The sequence below is a fragment of the Mus musculus genome, chromosome 2, assembly GCF_000001635.26.
Source record: "Mus musculus strain C57BL/6J chromosome 2, GRCm38.p6 C57BL/6J".
In the NCBI taxonomy this organism is placed as follows: Eukaryota; Metazoa; Chordata; class Mammalia; order Rodentia; family Muridae; genus Mus; species Mus musculus.
In genome coordinates this window covers 20,870,117-20,892,576 of record NC_000068.7, presented here as the reverse complement: position 1 = coordinate 20,892,576, position 22,460 = coordinate 20,870,117, and the positions used below count along the sequence as shown (strand labels likewise).

The 22,460-nt window shown below is 40.0% G+C and overlaps 1 protein-coding gene across 18 annotated transcripts in view; it reads left to right on the top strand.

Moving 5' to 3' along the window:
* Positions 1-22,460, top strand: part of Arhgap21 (Rho GTPase activating protein 21) — a 120,773-nt gene that overhangs the window by 76,115 nt on the left and 22,198 nt on the right. For 12 of the 18 annotated variants that reach the window (XR_373946.4, XR_373945.4, NM_001128084.2 and 9 more), the window contains 7 exons: positions 400-492; positions 2,624-2,702; positions 5,417-5,471; positions 9,348-9,377; positions 10,726-12,616; positions 20,809-20,967; positions 21,083-21,185. Coding sequence is in view for 16 of the 18 variants with exons in the window: in NM_001128084.2 (NP_001121556.2) it covers positions 400-492; positions 2,624-2,702; positions 5,417-5,471; positions 9,348-9,377; positions 10,726-12,616; positions 20,809-20,967; positions 21,083-21,185 (2,410 nt within the window). In the remaining 2 variants the exon portion in view is untranslated. The remainder of the gene's footprint in view (positions 1-399; positions 493-2,623; positions 2,703-5,416; positions 5,472-9,347; positions 9,378-10,725; positions 12,617-20,808; positions 20,968-21,082; positions 21,186-22,460) is intronic. The other 6 variants (NM_001081364.3, XM_030252085.1, XM_006497545.4 and 3 more) reach the window with 1 other exon arrangement.

The window sequence follows — 22,460 nt, the reverse complement described above, 5'->3', positions numbered from 1 at the left end:
AAGCAGTAGTCTGACGTTGCTGTGTACACTTTAGTGTTTGTTAAGCTAATCCCTTCAAGACTTCAACCCTCTTGTACTCTGGTGCTCATTATATATATTAGCTGTGGGAATTGGGAGCTATAAGGTATGTCTGTCATATAGTGTAGTCATTAAAATACAGACTATGCTCAGTAAACGGAATCAGTCAGTGCGTTTGCCATTTTGTTATGGAAGGAGCAAGCAAGTGCTTAGTTAATAAACATCCCAGAGTTTCGTGTTAGCATCCAGGTTTGGGATATGTTAACTACTTCATGAAAAATCTCTGCTCTCATTTTAATTAAATGTCATTTTATGTGTGGGGTTTTAATAAGATAGTATAAAGTAAAGCTATGCCTTGGGCTTTTTTCTTTTCTTTCCTAGGAAAGCAAAGGAACCGATTGGAGCCGATGGATACCATATTTGTTAAACAAGTGAAGGAAGGAGGGCCGGCCTTCGAGGCTGGCTTATGCACAGGTGCTGGGGTCTTCACAGTCTCTCCACTCTATTTTTTTCCTTTTCTCTCCTCTGTGCCTTCTATCTCTCTCTTCACATCCATTGTAACTGTTTCTGAGATGCAGTCTATCTTTCTGGAAACTCAGTGGATATCACTGAACAGATATTACAATGTAACTTGATAAGGTGTGGCACTTTTAGTTAACACACAGATTTGCAGTTTCTCTTTAAAAGCAAAAACCAAAAACAACAAAAACAGAAACACCTACTCCTTAAAGTTGAACTTCGACAAAAGGATTACAAAGTAACAAATTGATAAAGATATTTCTTTAGTAAAATGCAGACTGTTTTTTGGATCCCCAAGTCTGAAAGTGCCTAGTCAGGCAGGCAGCAAGTCGAATGGCTAAGGTTTCCTGCGAACTTGCAAGTCCTTTCATTTTCAGGCATCACTGGGGTGCTCTACTGAGGTAAATTTAATACATGTTTGATACAAAATCCTGTTAATTTGATTTGTGATTTTAATAAAATTAACTCAAGATAAAAGATTAGCAAATGGGCTGGTGAGATGGCTCAGTGGGTAAGAGCACCTGACTGTTCTTCCGAAGGTCCAGAGTTCAAATCCCAGCAACCACATGGTGGCTCACAACCATCCGTAACAAGATCTGACTCCCTCTTCTGGTGTGTCTGAAGACAGCTACAGTGTATTTACATATAATAAATAAATAAATCTTTAAAAAAAAAAAAAAAAGATTAGCAAATACTTCAAAATATTTTTTCTCATTTTTATGCATAAAACAATTTAAAATAGGAATTGACAAAACTTCCTTTAGTCCACTTTGAGTAAAGTGTATTTTCCACTATAGATAAGTAGTGAGTACCACTACTAAGATTTACCAGCATGTAGTATAATTATCTTTGTCATCAGATTTAGAGTAACCCTTACTTTAATATCATTGGTATGTACAATGTGTGTGAAATTCTATTAGAATACACCACCTTTCACACTCCAAGTGTCACAGTTTGAGAAAGTAAGTTGGAGCTGATATAAGCATAGAAGGACTTATTTCTGGTTTTCATTTCTATGTCCTTTGTGCTTTTGTGGCTTTTCTGTTCCTCTCAGGTTTTCTGAGTAATCCAGTATTTTCCTCCATTAAAATGAAAAGTAAATTAACAGATAAACCCACACACACATCCATATTTAAGTTTTATAGTACACTCATCAATTAACCAGATACATAGAGTGGAAGAACATTGTAAAAAAAACAATCAGTGGATAAAAATCAGCTACTACTGGTGAAATGTGTATAGTCGGTGCTTGAAGCCTTGTGGGTAGTTTTCTGTAGCTGAATGACAAGGCCAGTGGAGGAGTGGTTGGTAGTTCTGTGGGTCTTTCTTTCTTTTCTTTTTTTAAAATTTTTTTTAAAAATTAATTTTTTATTAAATATTTTCTTTATATACATTTCAAATGCTATCCCGAAAGTTCCCTTCTCCCCCACCCCACCCCCGCCCTGTTCCCCTACCCACCTACTCCCGCTTCTTGGCCCTGGCATTCCCCTGTCCTGAGGCATATAAAGTTTGCAGTACCAAGGGGCCTCTCTTCCCAGTGATGGCCGACTAGGCCATCTTCTGCTACATATGCAGCTAGAGACACGAACGAGCTCTGGGGGTACTGGTTAGTTCATATTGTTGTTCCACTTTATAGGGTTGCAGACCCCTTCAGCTCCTTGGGTACTTTATCTAGCTTCTCCACTGGGGCCCTGTGTTCCATCTTATAAATGTCTGTGAGCATTCTGTGGGTCTTTCTCATTGATAGACATAGCACTCACCTGGGGCATTACCACTTCAGTGGAAGCTCATTGGTGTCTAGAATTCTCAGAACATTGCTATATTTCATGAGCAGTTTGATGTTTTAAAAGGAAGATTTATTTTTGTAACAGGTACTTTAAAAATGTGCAGGCATATTTTAAAAAATACGGGCTTATTTGGTCTGGGTGTGGAGCTCAGACAGCAACGGGTTTGATCCCAGCACCATGGAAACAGAGTGAAGAGGAGGGAGCAGTGTTGGGAGTTTCGACACAGTTACTCAGAGTGAGTAGTTCTTTCAAGGAGTTCCTAATATGTTGTTCTCCCCCCCCCCCCCTCTTCTTTGAAGGTGACAGAATTATAAAAGTCAATGGAGAAAGTGTCATAGGAAAGACCTATTCCCAAGTAATTGCTCTCATTCAGAACAGGTAAGAGTCTTGAATCCTGATTAATATGGGCTAAAACCATATAGCACAGGTAGCTTTTATACAGTTCTGTGCTCCTAGGACAAGGGTAACACAGAATTTCCTCCAAAACTGCAAGTTGTGTATGGTATTGCCAAATGTTAGCCCACTGATTGTTGAGTGGGTTTGCAAGTTGTAATATTCATTGTAATGTTTACAATGCAAAATCCTATGGGTTCTGAGAGCACTCATTATAGATTTAAAATATGAGTTTTCCACTTTGATTTCAAGTGATAGGTATATAATTTGTTTAAATATAGAAATAAATGCACACTTGGTTTTCTAAAACAAGTCTTACTGACATTCATATTTTTACTGTATTTTGCTGAGCCGCCTTATTGAATAAAATCACTGGCTTATATTTCTTCATTTGTTTTAACAGTAAGATATTATTTTTAAATCCATTTGCCTGTAATCTACAGAATGATAGCATTTTTCACCCTAAAGGTAAATACATATTTATAGAATGAGTATTGGTAGGACCACAAAGGTAATATTACCTTATTACTATAAAGGTAGTCTTACTTGCATGGACACAACTAGAAAAATTTAAATACCATTAAAAAAAGATTTGAAGTCAGAGAGGTCACAATACTGAGTTGTGCATGTGCTGTGAGTCTGGCTGTGATATCCAGTTTTATCTCTGTTTGAAGATGTTCTTCCTAAATTCAAATGCATGCCATTGGATTACAGAATGGTTCCTCATAGCTTTATTCACCAGTTTATAACTCAGTTGAAATTCTTTATTTTCTAAAAGGTCATTTTTTGTGTGTGCATGCGTATGTGTGTGTGTGTCTCAGCCAGAGGACAACTGTGGGAGTCGTCCTCAGGAGCAGCATCCACCCCTTTTGGGATGGAGTCTTGTTAGATTGTTCCCTGCTCCCCCAACCCCCACCCACTAATTACAAGTTCATGCCACCACGCCTGGAATTTTTATGTGGGTTCTGACAGTTCATCCAGCAAGCACTTTGCCAGCTGTGCTGTCTCCCCAACCACTTAAGGTTTTTTTTATCAGGGGTCTCTAAGTCTCAAGCAGTTTGTGCTGTTAATTTAAATTATTTAATACTTATGTCCTAATGCATTGTAATATTTTTACAGTTAGATGATATGATCATGATTAATTAATCTCGAATACTTTCTTTGATATTTTAATATTTAATGTAATTTCCTAGAGAAGCCAAGCCTTGAGTGTAATTGTCCCTTGCGCAGTAATCAAGGTCACCACGACACCAGCACACAGCCTGATCTCTTTCTCCCAAACTCACATAAATGTCTCTCTCAGAGTAACATAGAATTGAAAGTCTTAAATTTTCAGCCAGTACAAACAATTTTAAAATGAGAGAAAAGCTGTTTATGATCATACTTTCTTTAGAAAGTTTGGTCGAAGTTGCAAGGCAGCTGAAAGCCAAGGACCGCGTCCCTGCAAAGGACTTTTCTGTGCATTGTATATTTTCAAGCAGCTGTGACTGTGAAGAGCATGGCCTCCCTGTGCGACTGATGGATTCGCACCTGTGGCTCTCCTTGGTTTACCATCCTCCTGGAATTTACTAACCCAAGCAGATACATTATTGGATTTTGGAACTTTATTCTTATTTTATGTTGGGATTATTTCTTAATTTTTGAGGGAAGTTAGGATAATCATTAGATGGAGATAGCCTCACTGTCCTTAAGATATATAAATGTGAATTACAAGTTAAATTCAATTTTTCCTTGTGACTTCTTTCCTTCCTCCTCTGGCTTTTTTTTTTTTTTCTTATGCTAGAGATTAAACCAGGGCCTGGCAAATGGTCACCTGCTGGTACTCTCCAGCACTGACCTGTGCAAACTCAGAGAACGTTTTCCACTACATCTAGCAAATTTGCAGTGTTAGCATAAAAATGCTATAAGCTGTACCTAGCAAGTACAAAGATTAAATCTTGGGCATAAAACAAATAGCTGAAATGAAGCTGAAAACTGACTTATTCTGGTAGTGAACTAATGTTCTTTTGAGGCAAAGGTGGAATTTTCAAAGTTAGGAAGTTTAAAGTTGCTTAAAATGTTACATTGAGGAGCTGAGGTATAACAAGCTACAGTTCAGTTCCCAGAACTTGAAAACATCAAAGCAAGCCAGGTATAGTCGCACACGCCTGTAATCCTAACACTGAGGTGGCAGAGGCAAGTGGATCTCTGAGTTTGAGGTCAGCCTGGTCTACAAAAGGAGTCCAGGACAGCCAGGGCTGCAAAGAAAAAAACCTGTTTCAGCAAACGGACAAACAAAACAAAGCACAAAAAAACAAAACAAACCCCAAAGGAAGACAAAGATTAAAAAAAAAAATCAAAACAAAACATTACCAGAAAAATATTTGCTTATTTTGCATTAATAAATTTTAAGTTGATAGACAGTGTGATTAAAACCCTGTAATTTGTAATTACTAAAGTAATCCATAAGACAAATAATCATAATCTGATATTCTTACGAGTTTTGTCCTAAAAATATTTAATAGGAGTTTTTAATCTCTGAATTAGTGGCACGTTGTAATGAGCCGTACGATCACGAGGGGTGCTCTTTTTTGTATGCCACTGAACCTCTGTACTAGTGATATCTTTCTTATAACCATAAGTTTTCGAAAGTGATGATCTTAAAAGACAGTTTCTTGTTCAGTCTCCGGCCTCCCTGACAGTTTTGTGCTTGGTTTCAGTGACACCACCCTGGAGCTCAGTGTAATGCCCAAGGATGAAGACATTCTCCAAGTGGTAAGTTTTCTCCCAATAAACAATGCTTGGTGGACATAAATAGTAAGAGAATTTTGAAAGGAAAGTGAATTGCATTTAGAAATGGTTAAATAAAAAAATAAAACCCTCCTGGTTCACTTAACCAAATTTGGATTTCTGTATGTTGTATTTTTTCAAGAGACAGATTGTTGTCCACAAATTTGGAATTAAGTGACATGGAACTGTTGTATAATTCTATAGCTAACTCCCCTGGAGCTGAGGGCTGAACCTAGGGCCTTGAGCTTGCTAGGCAAGTTTTCTACCATTGAGCTAGTTTCCCAACCTCTAATTCCATAGTCTGTTAATTTGATTCTGGCTTAATGACCCAGAACACTTTTTTCTTTTTAGATTTTACTTTGTGTATCTGAGTGTTTTGCCTACATGTATGTGCACCACATGTATGTATGTGTGCCTGGTGTCCAGCAAGGTCAGGAGAGGATGTCAAATTTCCTAGAACCAGATTTGTGGATCACTGTGAGCCACCATGAGGGTACTGGGACTTCAACCTCAGCCCTCTGCAAAAGCAACAAGTGCTTTGAACTGCTGAGGCAACTCTTCTGCCCAACCCAAGATATTTATATATGCATCTGCTCAGTGGACTCGGTTACATCTAATTTAATCAGCTCTCATGACTCCGAAGATACTCAAGTATGCTCGATGTTTGGTCCTGGGAGTCTTTTCTGTGCTATTTTGTGTGGAAGCCTGTAAGTTAAGTAGTTTGTTTAATACAATAGGAAAGAAGAGAACATTGGTCTTAGCACTTGAACTGAGGCTGGTCTGAAACCTAAGCCACCCTCTAAACTGACGCCACATAAGTACGTGTGCTGGTGTTTTGCCTTTGCTTGCACAGCTACTGTCATGGCCGTTCCTGTAACTCTGCATCTCTGGGACCTGACCTGAGTCCTATGATCTGTCTGCCATCCATGCTTATGTGATATAAATGGAAAATTTGTTTTAAACAGTAGCAATTTTTTTCTTTAAAACCATTACTATTTTTAAAACACTCATATGTTCTGTAATCAGCATAACATTCTATTTAAAATAAAACACACATTTGTCAAATGTCAGTCAAATCTAAGGGAAATGAGAGTAGGAATTCCAGAAATCTCCTTTGTGTTTTGTAAGTTATCAGCAGTTACTTTTTTATTGTTGCAATGCTGGGCTTTCCACATATGAGCAAGTGCTGTAGCCACTGGGATAGTGTCCTGTGAGTTATAATAATAGGATGTGCTTTGTGAAATGGATCAATAAAATAGACAACTGTATCAAACCCAGTGTTGTCCGTGGGCGCTGCCCTCTTCTCCCTTCTCAGTAGTTGGCTTGTCAGCTTGCAGGCATGCCGCCCCTGCCCTTTTCAAAGATGATACCATTAAGTTACTAAAGGTAAACGTGTATAAGCAAGAGTTTGTTTGTTTATTCTACAGAGCATTTAACTTGGTTTGCGGTCTCGTGTAGCCTGGACTAGCCTTGGACTAGCCTTAAATTCACTATGGTCAAAGCTAGTCTTGATCTCTTGATTTTTCTGCTATTTCCCAAGTGCTGGGATTACAGGCATATGCAATTACACCCTGCTTTTTCTTTTCTTTGTTTCTTTCTTCTTATCTTTTTGTAACTATTTAATAATAATAGGCATGCTAAGTGATTTAGGTGTGATTGTTATAAACTACTCTGGAAAGTTATTGCAGGTCTCTGGCTGGTCTTAGTCATGGTACCTCTATTGAAGATCCAAATTGTTCATAGTGATAAATGTTGCTTGATAGGATCTTTGCAGTTATAATACTGGCTGGAGAATTCTCTGGCTTGTCTTTCTCACTTCCCACCCCCTACCACAGTTTGTTTTAAAAGTTTTGGTGTCTGGTAGGCACTGTAGGATTACTACTTTTCTGTTTTTATTATGTTTAGCTTCAGTGTGAGGATACAAGCTTTTAAACTACTGTGAGATAAAACTAAAGAACAAGAGCAAAGAAGCCAAAGAATGAATATAAAGTGTTCTAGAGAGAAAACTGTCTACCAGTTAACCATCCAATAGTTAACCATCCAACAGTTGGACTAAAGAAAACCATCCAACAGTTAACAGTCCAACAGTTGAACTTCATGTTTGACAGTGTTCTATTTTAGGAAAATGTCACTGTTGTCTGTATCCATCAGAATGACCTACACATATTTTGAGGTTAAGAGTACTTAAATAATCATTTCTTAAGCATATTGATGGCAGTGATCATATAATTCCAGGTAAATTCTTCATACTGGATGACTTAATATCATCATATAAGAATATAGATTAACAGCATTATATAAGAACATAATTGCTTTATTTTGCTTAAAGGGTATTTTGTTCCATTTAATTGGTGCCCACTGATAATCTAAAGGTTCCCTGGAGGATACTTAAAGCATTCATATGGCGGACCATGATTACTCATTGAAAGATTTGGTGCCTAGTAGCCAAGCACAGAGAGAAAGTGCCATACAGTGGCAGACGTCAGCATGTTAGAGTTACCAATCTCACCTCAGAATGTAAAATAATGTTTTTATATCCAGTGCTCATTCACTGCCAAAAAATTGCACATTCTGTTCCTATCTAAATCACCTGCTCTTGTAGACTTTTTGGATAATTTGTTCCCCAAATTTGATATAGAATTTCTGTCTAGAATTTTTAGTTATATCTAAAGACTATAAAAATTTAAAGTGTTTTATAATTTATGTGTTTAATAATTTAAAGTGTTTGAAATTTGAATAAACAAGTTACCTTTAAATTGCCATAGAATGGCTTTTGTAGAATGTTAAAACTGGTGGGGCTAGAAATGGTCTTCATGGGGAGCATGTTTGTTCTCTTCACATCCAGTGTATTCCTGTGCAGTAAGAGGCATGCCGTAGCTCTCCAGCTTCCCTGACATTGCAGGCTGTGGGGACCTGCCTTTCTTTTCAGGTGGTGCAGGAGGTTACACAAACCTACTGCTAACAATATTACAAGTCATTCCACAATGCTCTCCTCCAGACTATTTTTGTCACAGAAAAGCAGTGACTTGGACATAACTAGCATGGAAAAACTAGGCTTGTTATGTCCAGGTACATAACCAGAATGTATACTTCATGTTCAGATGGGCAGTGTTTATGCTATAAAAATATGGTGTGTGGTGGGTGGGTTTGTACACGCACGTGCTCGCACGCGTGTTTGTGTATATGTGTGTGTTTATAGATTTAGCTTTGATTTCTCAGTGCATTCCAGACTGTGTTCTGTAATAATCATTACCATGACAAGTTTTACGCTGGAAGTTATATTTTTATGTCTAGACAGTACTTATTTCATAAACTAGTAAAACACAATAAAGGACATTGTTTGAAAGATCTTAATTTTTCAGTGAAAAACCTAAACAAAACAGTAGTCACACAGTGAGATAGGCTGTAGTCAGCTGAGAGCTTGTGGTTGTCCTCTGAAGGAGGACGTTGCATTACTTTAATGCGTAATAGAGCGTTTGTCTAGTCTCTGGAAGCAGAGATGGAAGGGGCTCGGGGGAAAGAGAGGCAGTGATGCTGCTTACAGTGAAGGGAAGCTGTGTGGCTTACCAGATGGCAGGGCATACTGGAGAAAATGCCTGTCGATGTGTGTCATCAGCCGTATTCTGCTTCCAAGAGTGGGAGACACATTCAATAAGAACCAGGTCAAAGCTCGAGAACGAGATGCTCAATTGGATTCTGAAGTTATTCCTATGCTCCACTGCCCTTTACCTCTTTTGGGATCTTTCAGAGAAAACAGTATAGATGTATTTGTAGCTTGCTGTTTACAGCATTGATATGACAACATGATTCTGTCTTTATACCAGTAAGCAGCTTCTGCTATGTTTTCCTATTTTCTGCTAGCTACAATTTACAAAGGATGTTACAGCACTGGTAAGAGATGCACAGTAGCCATTTCCTTGCTTTTTAAGTCCTGTTTCATAGAGATTTGTAACAAGCCAATCTGCTTAGCTGTACTAATGTGCAGAGAGTGTATGTGATAATGGTTTCTCCCCCCCCCCACCTCCCTCCGTTTCTGTTTGTACCCTCTATAACTAGTGTTAAAGCATATGTATCTGTATTTTCTTAACTCTCTCACCCCTCTCTCCCTAACCCTTTGCCATTATTCGGTAGCTACACTTGAGCTTTGCAGGCTGTGTGCTGCAAAGGCAGGGTGCGCTGCTTCTGTGAATTAGCCTGCTTGATCAGGGATAGTCACCCCACCTGACTGCCTTGGATTCGAACACAATGCCTGCCGTGTAGCATCCATGAGCTCTGTTTGTGTGGAATCTCTTTAATTAATTTCAGTTCTTAAATTTTCAAAAGTATTGTTAGATAGTTCTATAAATAACTGTTTTTCTAAAACTTGAGCTGCATGCAGTTTAGTAATAGAAAAATGTCTAAAGTAAAAGAAAATAAATTTATCAAGTAATGTTTGCATTAGTTTAAAATAAAAAGTTTATATCAAAAAGATAAATTACCTCTTTCTTTTTTTTTTTTTTTTTTGCTTTTAGTATGTGCTATTTAATTTCTTAAGCATGCACATTCATTGACTTTATGAAAATATTTTGTGTGGCTCTTTAGGGGCTTAATTTTTAAAGATGAATTATTTTTAGTTCTTTGTAGTTAATTGAATAGTTATTTCAGTATATGTTTAATGTGTTATAATGTTACTGCCTTAAATAACAATGTATTTGGGTAAGACTTTTATTATTTTATTATTTGTAAACATTAAGAATCTTCTTTTGCTGGGATTTAATAGGCAGTCATTTAACCTGTTGACTGCTGAAAACAATCTTAAAGCTTAAATGGGGAGATTTCAGAACTAACATGGCTGTGTCTGGTTGGGTAGGGGAGATGTGATCTGTCTCATAAGCTTTTTGGAAAAACTAATGATTGTAGTGTGTGTGTGTGTGTGTGTGTGTGTGTGTGTATGTGTGTGTGTTGTTCTATAGTTTTTTTGATTTCTCTAAGGGGAAGGGAGATGGGGAGGGACTCTCTGAAGGGAGTATGGGGTTGGGGGGCATTCAGGGTACAGATGAAAGGAGGGAAGGGAGGGAAGAACGAAGGAAGGAAGGAAGGAAGGAAGGAAGGAAGGAAGGAAGGTTCCTAAGAATGTACCCTGTGCTGTGTTTTGCATGCGCGCCACAGTGAGTATCATTCAGGATTAAGGTAAGGTAGTCAGATAGTGAACAATAAAACATGAAAATCATTGTGTGACACTTCTCTAATTTCTGTACAGGCATATTCTCAAGATGCATACCTGAAAGGCAATGAAGCTTACAGCGGCAATGCCCGTAATATACCTGAACCTCCACCAGTTTGCTATCCCTGGTTGCCATCGACTCCTTCAGCTACTGCACAGCCGGTGGAAACATGCCCTCCTGATTCATTACCGAACAAACAGCAAACCAGTGCACCAGTCCTCACACAACCTGGCAGGGCCTATAGAATGGAAATACAAGTGCCTCCGTCACCAACAGATGTTGCAAAGTCAAACACAGCAGTGTGTGTTTGCAATGAGAGTGTGAGGACCGTCATTGTGCCTTCTGAGAAGGTGGTAGACTTGCTAGCCAATAGAAACAACCCTTCAGGTCCTTCACATAGAACTGAAGAGGTAAGGTATGGTGTAAATGAGCAGGCCTCTACAAAAGCAGCATCGAGAACAACGTCACCGGCATCAGTTCCCACTGCCCATCTGATTCATCAGACCACAGGCTCCAGATCCTTAGAACCTTCTGGAATTTTACTTAAATCTGGAAATTACAGTGGACATTCAGAAGGAATCTCAAGCAGTAGATCACAAGCCGTGGATTCCCCTCCTGTGTCTGTCAATCACTACTCTGCAAACTCCCATCAGCACATAGACTGGAAAAATTATAAGACTTACAAAGAATACATTGATAATAGGAGATTGCACATAGGTTGTCGGACAATCCAGGAAAGACTGGACAGCTTACGAGCTGCATCTCAGAGCGCAGCAGACTATAACCAGGTGGTACCCACCCGCACTACTCTGCAGGTACGACGTCGAAGCACCTCTCATGACCGAGTGCCCCAGTCTGTTCAGATCCGGCAGCGCAGTGTATCTCAGGAAAGACTGGAAGATTCTGTGCTGATGAAGTATTGCCCAAGGAGCGCGTCTCAAGGAGCGCTGACCTCACCGCCTGTTAGCTTCAATAATCATAGAACTCGTTCGTGGGATTACATAGAGGGACAGACGGAAGCCACAGCCACTGTCAATTCTGAAAGTCAGATACCTGACTCAAATGGGGAACGAAAACAGACTTACAAGTGGAGTGGCTTCACTGAGCAGGATGATAGACGCGGTATTCACGAAAGACCCAGGCAGCAAGAAATGCACAAGCCTTTCCGAGGCTCAAATTTGACTGTGGCTCCCGTTGTTAATTCTGATAACAGGCGCCTGGTTGGGAGAGGGGTAGGACCTGTCTCACAGTTTAAAAAAATCCCGCCGGACCTAAGACCACCACATTCCAACAGAAATTTTCCAACCACGACTGGGGTGTCACTTCAACGGGGTATTGCACAAGACAGGTCCCCACTCGTGAAAGTCCGAAGTAATTCTCTGAAAGTGCCACCTCCACCTGTGTCAAAACCGTCCTTCAGCCAGCACTCACTGGCTTCCATGAAAGACCAAAGGCCTGTCAATCATCTGCATCAACACAGTGTGCTGAGTCAGCAGACGCAGTTCAGATCCGAAAGCACCTTCGAGCACCAGCTGGAGACTGAGGTATCCTCGTGTCTACCAGGAACTTCTGCCAAGACCAGTCCACAGCTCAGTGAGAATTTGGGAACATCAGACTTAGAACTACCTGCCATCCCAAGGAATGGAGATATAAACTTACAGGAGGCTGAAATTCAGCAGCCAGATGTGCTAGATAATAAAGAATCTGTCATTCTAAGAGAGAAACCTCAGTCTGGCCGCCAGACGCCACAGCCTTTAAGACATCAGTCTTACATCCTGGCAGTGAATGACCAGGAGACCGGGTCAGACACCACCTGCTGGCTGCCAAACGATGCACGCAGAGAGGTCCATATAAAAAGAATGGAGGAGAGGAAAGCTTCAAGCACCAGCCCTCCTGGTGATTCCCTGGCATCCATCCCTTTTATAGGTGAGCGCATTCAGAGGCCCTGCACAGCAGCAGCTGGGTGAAAAGTGTTCGAAGAAATAGAGTATTTGTATTCCATAGGCACAGAAATCTTAAACTGCGCGTGCATTTAAAGCATTTTAAGTGCTGTATACGTGTTTATTTTCAGTGCCGGGGATTGACCCCAGGGCCTCATGCATGCTAGACAATCGCTTTCCTACTAAGCCACAGCAACCCACTCTCCATGTGTAAGTTGTGTTTCACTCAGAGCAGGTTGCTTTTCTCCTCCTTAAATATATTTCTACTAGCCATTTTCCTTTAAAAGTAAGTTGGCATCTAGTGTGTATTTGACACAGGGTGTTGTAGCCCAGGCTGGATTTGAATATATGGCTCTGTCCTCTCTGCTTGCTCAGTGGGCTCATGGGTTTATGCGCTACCCTGTCTGTCCTCTTTTGTTAGTCTTGGTTAAATCAGTTCCTGCCATCTGTGTCAAGAGAGTCAGCCGAACTATTGTACCTAGTTGTTGGTCTACCTGAATCAACAGCAGCCAGGCCCTTCCCTTGCTTTGTCTGTAGTAAACGGTTGCTGGTTGGGCAGAGTCTCCTGAGTTGTCACCACACAAAGGTGGGCTTTTTGGAAATGCAGCTACCTTTGAGTCACTCCTGCTCCTGTAGGTAGCCCACACCCACATAAGTGACCCCTGGAGATTCTAGTGGTTCACTGAAGTTTAAAACAAATCTCATTTTGTACAAATGAAAGCATGAGGCAGAAGAACTGCCTTAGTTTGGGTTTTACTGCTGTGACACCATGACCAAAGCAACTCTTATAAGGACAACATTTAATTGGGGCTGGCTTTTGGATTCAGAGGTTCAGTTCATTATCAAGGTGGGAGCATGGCAGTGTTCAGGAAGACATGGAGCTGGAGGTGCTAAGAATTCTATATCTTGTTCCAAAGGCAAACAGAAGACTGGCTTCCAGGCAGCTAGGACAAGGGTATTAAAGCCCACACCCACAGTGACACACCTATTCCATAAGACTACACCTCCTAATAGTGCCGCTCCCTGGGCCAAGCATATACAAACCATCACAAGAGTTGTGACCATTAGTGATGAGCAGTGTCTTCTCCTTCCTAGGCATGTTCCTCCATAGATTTTGCTTGTGTGTTTACTTTATTACAGGGATAACCTGGGGAAGGATTTGGAAAGTTTTCAGGTGTGCACCTCAGTCTCCATCACCAGTCTTCCCTACGACTCCTTTTACCCTCATACTGATGTCACACAGCGGAGGTCACACTGTCTCAGACCTCCTGTTTCCCTCCCATCTCAATAGACATGAATTATGGAGTCTGCTATGGCCAGCCCGCCCATCCTGCTTGGGGCAGCACAGATAACCAGAGGCCCCTCTGTTGGGCTAGATTTCACTGCCCAGTCAGATAACCGTAACCTATTCAGGCTCTTCTTATTGTGTCTAAAATAGCTGCTTTCTATGCATGCTCAAACGTGCGGCAGTCAGGTGTGCATCTCTGTGAAGCAGAGCACACTGAGTGCGGAGACTTTACATCTAGTTCATGTCATTGTCCCCTGTGCCCACAGCACTGCCTGGGTAAAGAAGGCACTCACTCCTGAGATACATGTTAACATAACAGCCGAATGATGGTTTAAGATGATTAAATGTATAAGAAAAATGAAGGGAGGGAAGAGAAAAGAAGGAGGGTGGGTAATTATGTCATAATGGTTGTGCAGTCCTGAGATATAATCTACAAACCCAGTTTCCATAGATTCATGTAATAGTGTCTCCATTTTTATAAATGAGAAGTTTATAAAGGGTTTTTTATAAAAGCACTTGGAAGTGGGGGATCTAGGCTAGCTTGATTCAGTGCTGGGCATACTCCAGGGGCATTGTTTTCTACAGAGCACATTGTAAAGAGGGACCTGCATCATGTGATACAGGGCATCATCTTACCAGTGTGTGAAAGGTTCCCCTTAGCTCTTAATGTTATGTTGCCAATGAGCAATTATTTCTTACTCTTTACTTTTTCGAGAAACTTTGCTGTTGAAATGTCAGGTGTCAGGATTCAAAATCAGCTTAAGAAGTGGAGTCTGCATGGTGGCAAAGTTTTATAACTAGGGTATCTTCATATTAACATTGTGAGGAGTGCTTCAGCCAGCCTTACTCCCACATGCGTGTTTGACCCGTAGTGCCGAGCCCATTGACTTGTTCTGTTGTACATAGAAATTAATACCTCATCTCCACAGACAGTAACTCTGGACTGATGCTTGGGGTGTGTGCTTTAAATTTAAAGCCCTACACTGTATTTCACAGGCTGCTAACATCTTACCACAATGATAGCATCACATTTTCTTTTTGCATAGTGAGAGAATATTACAATCAGGTGACACTGGAATAGATTTTTTTAAGTGCTATTATCTGTTAACATTTAATCTGTTTTGTCCTATGAAGTGCAGAGATAAAATAAAAATCAATTATTTCATTAAAAAGTAGCAGTTAGCGGGGTGTGGTGACTCACGCCTTTAATCCCAGCACTCAGGAGGCAGAGGCAGGTGGATTTCTAAGTTCGAGGCCAGCCTGGTCTACAGAGTGAGTTCCAGGACAGCCAGAGCTATACAGAGAAACCCTGTCTCGAAAAACCAAAAAAAAAAAAAAAAAAAAAGCAGTTAACTAAGAGTAGTCATCTATATAATTCTGTATATAGGCAGACTATTGAAATGCAGAGTAACAATGTATTTATAGCCTGACAGTTACCTTAGTAATGATTTTCTTTATTTAAAAATATTAGATCCTGGGGCCCTCAAACGCCAAGTGCCTTGTCTTCCTAAAATGTCAGCATGGAGCCCATTCGCTTACTTAGCAGGCAGAGATTCCCCTTACATTTTTATTACACATTGAACATGTAGCATTAGTCTTAAACTATAGAGATGTAGAAAAGTTCAACATTTCATTTTTAAATAAAGAATATTAATTATTAGCAGTAGTTTGAAAATCTGTTACACATATACATATACTTTACAAGTCTACATATGTCTTGAGAAAACCTTCAGATTCTTTTTTAGGCAAATAGAGAAAACAAACTGATTAACCATTTATAAAATGGAAGCTGAGTAGCCTAGGTAACACAGACCTGTCTTGTAAAACAAGAATGGAGCTTTATGTCTTTTTATTTACCCCTGTTGATTTAGATTTTTTAAAAAAGGGATATCTGTGTCACAACTGAGTTTCTTTTAGAAGGCTGACCCTCTCTCTCCCACATTAGACGGTCACGCTCTAACACAGAGGGTTGGGTGCTAACAGGAGAGGGACATTGGCAGGTGCTGTGGGAAGAAAGTTCATTTTATTTTTTAAAGAAATCTTTTGAAATCTTTTGAGATGTGACATACATACTCCATGCATGTCTGCAGCACATGTGGGTAGTTCCTGCAGAAACCAGGGGGGCCATTACTAGTTACAGATACCTGTGACCTGCTATGTGCGTGCTGGGAATAGAAACTGGTTCCTCCTGCAGAGCATCCACGACTCTTGACCACTGAACCATCTCTCCATCTCCAGTCCCTTGTTTTGTTTAGTTCTGTTTCTTTTCTTCGTTTTTTTCTTTTTCTTCTCTCTCTTCCTCTCTACTCTTCTCCTCTTTCTTTCCTTCCCTTCCTCCCTCTCTCTCTCTTTTCTTTTTGTTTTTTTAAAGCTTTATTTATTTATGTATTCACCACTGCTCTCTTCAGACACACTGGAAGAGGGCATCAGACCCCATTGCAGATAGTTGTGAGCCACCATGGTTGCTGGGAATTGAACTCAGGACCTCTGGAAGAGCAGTCAGTGCTCTTAACCGCTGAGCCATTTCTTTAGCCCCACAAGGTGATATTTGATCATATACATTGTACACTGAGCCTTTCGGTCTCCTCACATGTGTTAATTCTTTATGATGTGTGCATTCTAACCTCTTTCTAAGTATTTTGAGAACACACTTTATTGTTAATCCTCAGGGGCAGAAGATTCCATAGAAAACATTGATACAACAGTCACCTGAGTTTCAAGTGTATGTTTTCAAAAGGGAGGAAGAGGGATAGTTGTATGTTTCAGTGGGGAAAACACTATCATGATCATTTCAGTATTGTTTACATTTTTTATAATATACACCTCTAACCAATATGTTGAAAAAGAGGCTATAATGTTTTAAAATACAACTGCTTTACTTCAAATAAAAAAGCTTACACTAATAAATACAATTTTTATTCCCTTTCAAACTATGTATACTTTTCTATTATGTTAGAGGTACTGGTTTTGATATGCTACTATATATAAAGATACAAAGTAATCCCAATATAGTAAGAGTGGGTGACTTCAGAACCCTGGTCTCACCAATAGAAAGGTCATTTCCAAGTGTCTCTGACAGTATCTACAGAACATTTCCTCCTACCACTGCAGGACAGACATTCTCAGCAGACTAGGGGGAAGAGATCAAACAGTAGGACACAATGCAAGCATGACGGTGATATAGCTGTCCCTTGTGAGACTAGGCCGGGGCCTAGCAAACAGAAGTGGATGTTCACAGTCAACTATTGGATGGATCACAGGGCCCCCAATGGAGGAGCTAGAGAAAGTATCCAAGGAGCTAAAGAGATCTGCAACCCTATCGGAGGAACAACATTATGAACTAACCAGTACCCCGGAGCTCTTGACTCTAGCTGCATATGTATCAAAAGATGACCTAGTCGGCCATCACTGGAAAGAGAGGCCCATTGGTCAGGCAAACGTTATATGCCCCAGTACAGGGGAATGCCAGGGCCAAAAAATGGGAATGGGTGGGTAGGGGAGTGGGGGGGGGGGGGATTTTTGGGATAGCATTGGAAATGTAATTGAAGAAAATACGTAATAAAAAAAAAAAGGAAAAAAAAAAAAAAAAGAAAGAAAGCACAGGACTGTGGAAAGCATTTCCTGACTTCATCTGACCGTGTGGGATAACAAGCAGAAGTCTGCAGAAACAGAACCACAGACCAGCCAGGAACCAATGACTGATGAATGGGTCACCAAAGAAAGAAGGGAAAAATTCCCAGAGTCAAATCAAAGTAATAGCACAAGGAGAGCAGTCCTAGAAGATTCAATTACAGCCCACGTTCCCACAATGAGAAGCCAAAGAGAGCTGGAGGCAGCACCACAGTGAGAGCACACACTGCTCTTACAGGAGCCAAGTTTGGTTCTCTCCTAGCCTCTGCCAGCACTGTGCAGAAATAATTAAGATGAGGGCAGAAATTAAATAGAAAGGGAAAACTACCAAGATCCAATGAAACAAAAAGTTAATTCCCGCCAGGCGTGGTGGCGCACACCTTTAATCCCAGCACGTGGGAGGCAGAGGCAGGTGGATTTCTGAGTTCGAGGCCAGCCTGGTCTACAAAGTGAGTTCCAGGACATCCAGGGCTACACAGAGAAACCCTGTCTCGAAAAAACAAAAAACAAAACAAAACAAAGTTTAATTCCCTGAAAAGATAAACAAGTGAGAAGCCGAGAGGAAGATCCATTCCCAAGCACTCTAGCATGCCCAGGATCATATAGATCAGGAGGTAAGGAGGACACAACATCTGCCCTAACACTGGAAGAAACTGGGACCAGCAGGACCCAGGCACCCAGGAACTCTGCGGGACCAGTGGCACTGGTTCCTTCTGGTCTGAACCGGTGCCCTCAGCAGTCTTTGGGTACAAACTCTGCAGCGAGTCCCAGAACACCCAGAGGAAGCTCCACTCCCAGGCTCTCTAACATGCCCAGGATCATAGGATCAGAGATGCTCTGAGAAGACCTTGGGTGCTAACTCCACAGCCAACCCCACAACACCCAGAGAAGAAGCTCCACTCCCTGGCACTCTAGCACACCTAGGACCATAAGATCCCAGGATCCCAGGAGCTTGGTCACACCAGGATCTTAGGGTCCCAGAGGCAGCTTGACTCCCAGGAGCTCTGGGATATCAAGGGCAGGTAGCACTAGAGATAATCAGATGTCAGGAGGCAAGCATAAGAACAGAAGCAACAGAAACCAAGGTTACTTGGCATCATCAGAACCCAATTCTCCCACCATAGCAAGTCCTGGATACACCATCACACCGGAAAAGCAAGATTCAGATCTAAAAATCACTTCTCATGATGGTGATAGAGGACATTAAGAAATAACTCCTTTAAAGAAATACAGGAGAACATAGGTAAACAGCCAGAAGCCCTTAAAGAGAAAACACAAGAATCCCTTAAAGAATTACAGTAAAACACAATCAAAAAGGCGAAAGAAATGAACAAAATCATCCAAGATCTAAAATTGGAAATAGATACAATAAAGAAATCACAAAGGGAGCCAACCCTTGAGTTAGAAAACCTAGGAAAGAGATCAGGAGTTATAGATGTAAGCATCACCAACAGAATACAAGAGAGAGAACTATCCCTCTTCCTCCCTTTTGAAAACATACACTTGAAACTCAGGTGATTCATATCCCAGTGTTTCACATTCTTTTCCAAACACGTCAAGGTGGATGACAGAACTTGCTGCACAAAGTTGTCCTGTGACCTGCATACACATGTTGTGGCACACATGCCAACACGTAACCATCGTTCACAGCCTTAGCAATAATAATTAATATTTTAGTTATTTATGTGCAAGTGGTTTGCCTGCACGTATGTCTGTGTAGCACATGTGTGCCTGGTTCCTGAGGATCCCTCGGACAGATGGTTGTGAAGCCCCATGTGGGTACTGGGAATGGAACCTTGCTCCTGGGGACCAGAAGCCAGCATTCTTGACCACTGAGCCATCATCTCTCCAGCCCCTAGATTTTTAAAACTTACTTTAATGTATACATCATTTGAAAAATTCATTATATTTTCGAGAACTTGAAAATCCTAATCCTAGTTATAGTTTTAAGTATTACTAGTTCTTGTAAAATTAAATTTTTATTTCATTGAATTAAGATTCTTCAAGCAAGTCTCCTTGCTTCTGAACAAAGAATTATTGGATTCTTGGTGTTTGATACATGATACTGTCATACGTGTTTAGTAAAAGTAGCTCAGAGATGTTTTCAGAATCATTTATTTGGCTAAAATGTTAAACAGCTGCTCTTTTTTTAAAAAAAACTGCAAAACCTCGAGCATCAGCGTTTATTGCTTTAACTCATAAAATAGAAATGTTACAATTTCCCAGGCATTAGGTTTTTTTTTTTTTTTTTTTTGCTAAAACACTGATCATTAAAATGATAGGAGATTGTTATAATTTGTTTTGACCTTCTGAACCAAATAGTCAAGATTCAGTTTTATATAATTACAGTTTATTGATAAAGGATTTCATGATGAGACATCTAATGCCTTATAATACTGGCCTCTTATTAAATTATATTCTCTTATCCTAAAATATTAGCGTTTAAATCACTGATATCTTTTATAAAAGTAGGAATTTAGAATGAAGCTACTGCTCACTAGTGGGAAGGCAGGTGCTGAGCAGGGCTCGGTGTCAGGCTTGCTTTAGATGACACTGTTGAGTTAGTTTGCAGAGTCACATGCCTGAGGGTTCTGTATTACAGAAAGTAGGAGATGTAAACCATTTACATGTTCTAGTACATAATAAGTACCAGTAACATTAGCTGTCATGCACGCATACATATTTGACAGATGATGAGAGACTTGGAGATGGTGAAAACTCACAGCACAGAATTTCCTGTTTCTACAAGTACATCTGCACCCTGCTAATGGGGAAAGTTATGACTGACACCTGTCTGGGAAAAAAGGGACCTTTTTGTGATTTACACAAAAATCCAAATAGAGTACGATGTCCTGCTAGCATGCAACTTCTGGTTGCGAGTGATTGGGTTTCATTATCTTCCTACAAAAATTAAGGGGGACCAGGGTGAAGGAGTGGGGTGAGGGCGGACACACGATGACACGGGACACAGGAACCGAGGGACTTGAAAGGTAATTTTTTTGCACAAGGTCTGATTATTTTTCTTTAGTTCATTTGGGTTCTGAATTCCCGCACTTCGCTTTGCTTGTTGTTATTTATTAATTTTCTTATTTTCAGAGTTACTGGCATCACTTGAGTAGTGATGGTGTGAGGTGAATTTTAACACACAGCTGTGTCACTAACTGGTAGTTTGATGGCTGTTAACCTTTATTTGGCTTTTCTAGTAACAACAGTGGACTCTGAAGTTTTCAGGTCCCAGTAATAGTTTTCCTTCCTTCCAGATGAGCCAACCAGTCCTAGCATCGACCACGAGATTGCACATATTCCTGCATCTGCTGTCATCTCCGCCTCTACTGCCCACGTCCCCTCCATTGCAACTGTTCCCCCCAGCCTCACGACCTCTGCTCCTTTGATTCGACGTCAGCTCTCCCACGACCAAGGTACGTGTAAAGTGGGCTGCACACCGCACTTCACAGTGCTTGCCAGACGGATCTTTTCCCATTGAAAGAATCTGCAGAACCCCTTGAAAAGCATGAATGCTGGATTTAATTGCAGAATCTGTTGGACCTCCCAGCCTGGATGGCCAGCACAGCTCAAAGACAGAAAGATCCAAATCCTACGATGAAGGACTGGATGATTATAGAGAAGATGCAAAACTGTAAGTCTCAGATTACTACTTTAGATGTTTTTATATGAATGGTATTCATCATGAATTTGGCTTATAAGCCCTGAATATAAGATGGTCTTATTTTCTTACTTTGACATTGAAATACAAGTCAAATGTTAGTATCAACATCCAGTTGCACTTAGAGGTAATATTTTTATTTTTATATAGTAATATGCTATTTTTATATATTATAGATATAAAATGCTTCTCCTACCCTAGACTTGTAGCTATTTAGCACTGTTTAAACTTAAGAGTCACATACATACAAATGTGCTTATAAATGCATAGGTTCTAATTATTTCTATAAACAAATTGGTAGCTTGGTATACACGTGAGTCAGGAGATCCTTCCATTCAGATATTCATGCCACATTGTTTTCCATACTTGCTTAATATCTCACTGAGTAGTTGCACTATATATTTAACTATATTTTCTAGTTGACATTGAGATTAATAGGTATTTGGAATTGTGCCCTCATAAATACTGCTTCATGACTATCCCTACCTCCTATATGTATGCATATAATGGAAAATTGCATCAGTACATTTCAAAAGGTGAATTTTTATTCTAATATGTGTAGTCAGTCAGTGGCCCTTCCTTCCTTAAAGACTGTTAAGTCGTGTTCTTCCTAGCAGTGTACAGAAGCTTCATGAACTGACTCGTGAGTTTGCTTTAGCGCTGAGGAAGCTGGTATTTAGTGCTGGGTCTCGGGTCTGTCATCAGCAGCTGCTCAGGCTGCCCCTTGATGCCTTTGCCGCATTTTCTGCTATTGAGAGTTCTATGTAAAGATGACACTTTGCTGGGATGGGTTACAATTCTTTTCTTAATATTTTTCATTTGGTTTTCTTTAATCTTTAACTGCAAAAATGTTTAAAATATTTGTATTCAGTTAAATTTGGAAAATATTTTCATGGCTTTAGGGATTTGAATCCATTGCAAAAGACTTTATTTCTATTTCAAAGTAATAATTCTATATGTTTTCTTCTGAAATTTAAGTCTTTTTTACTTAGAACTTTGATTCTTGTATAATTAAAGTATTTTAATGAATGCAGTAAAGTGCTAACTGTAGCTTTTAGCATCTTTGCTACTCCAAAGCACCTAACACCATCATTTCCCACTTACATGTTATCTTACATGTGCTGGATTATATGTAATTTTTCTATTTGGAAGTTATATTTTATTCAGCGGATTTATTAATGTTAATTTGTATCAGTTTCTACTTAATTATAGTGGTTTTATAATGTTTTTATAATGAGGAAATGCTAT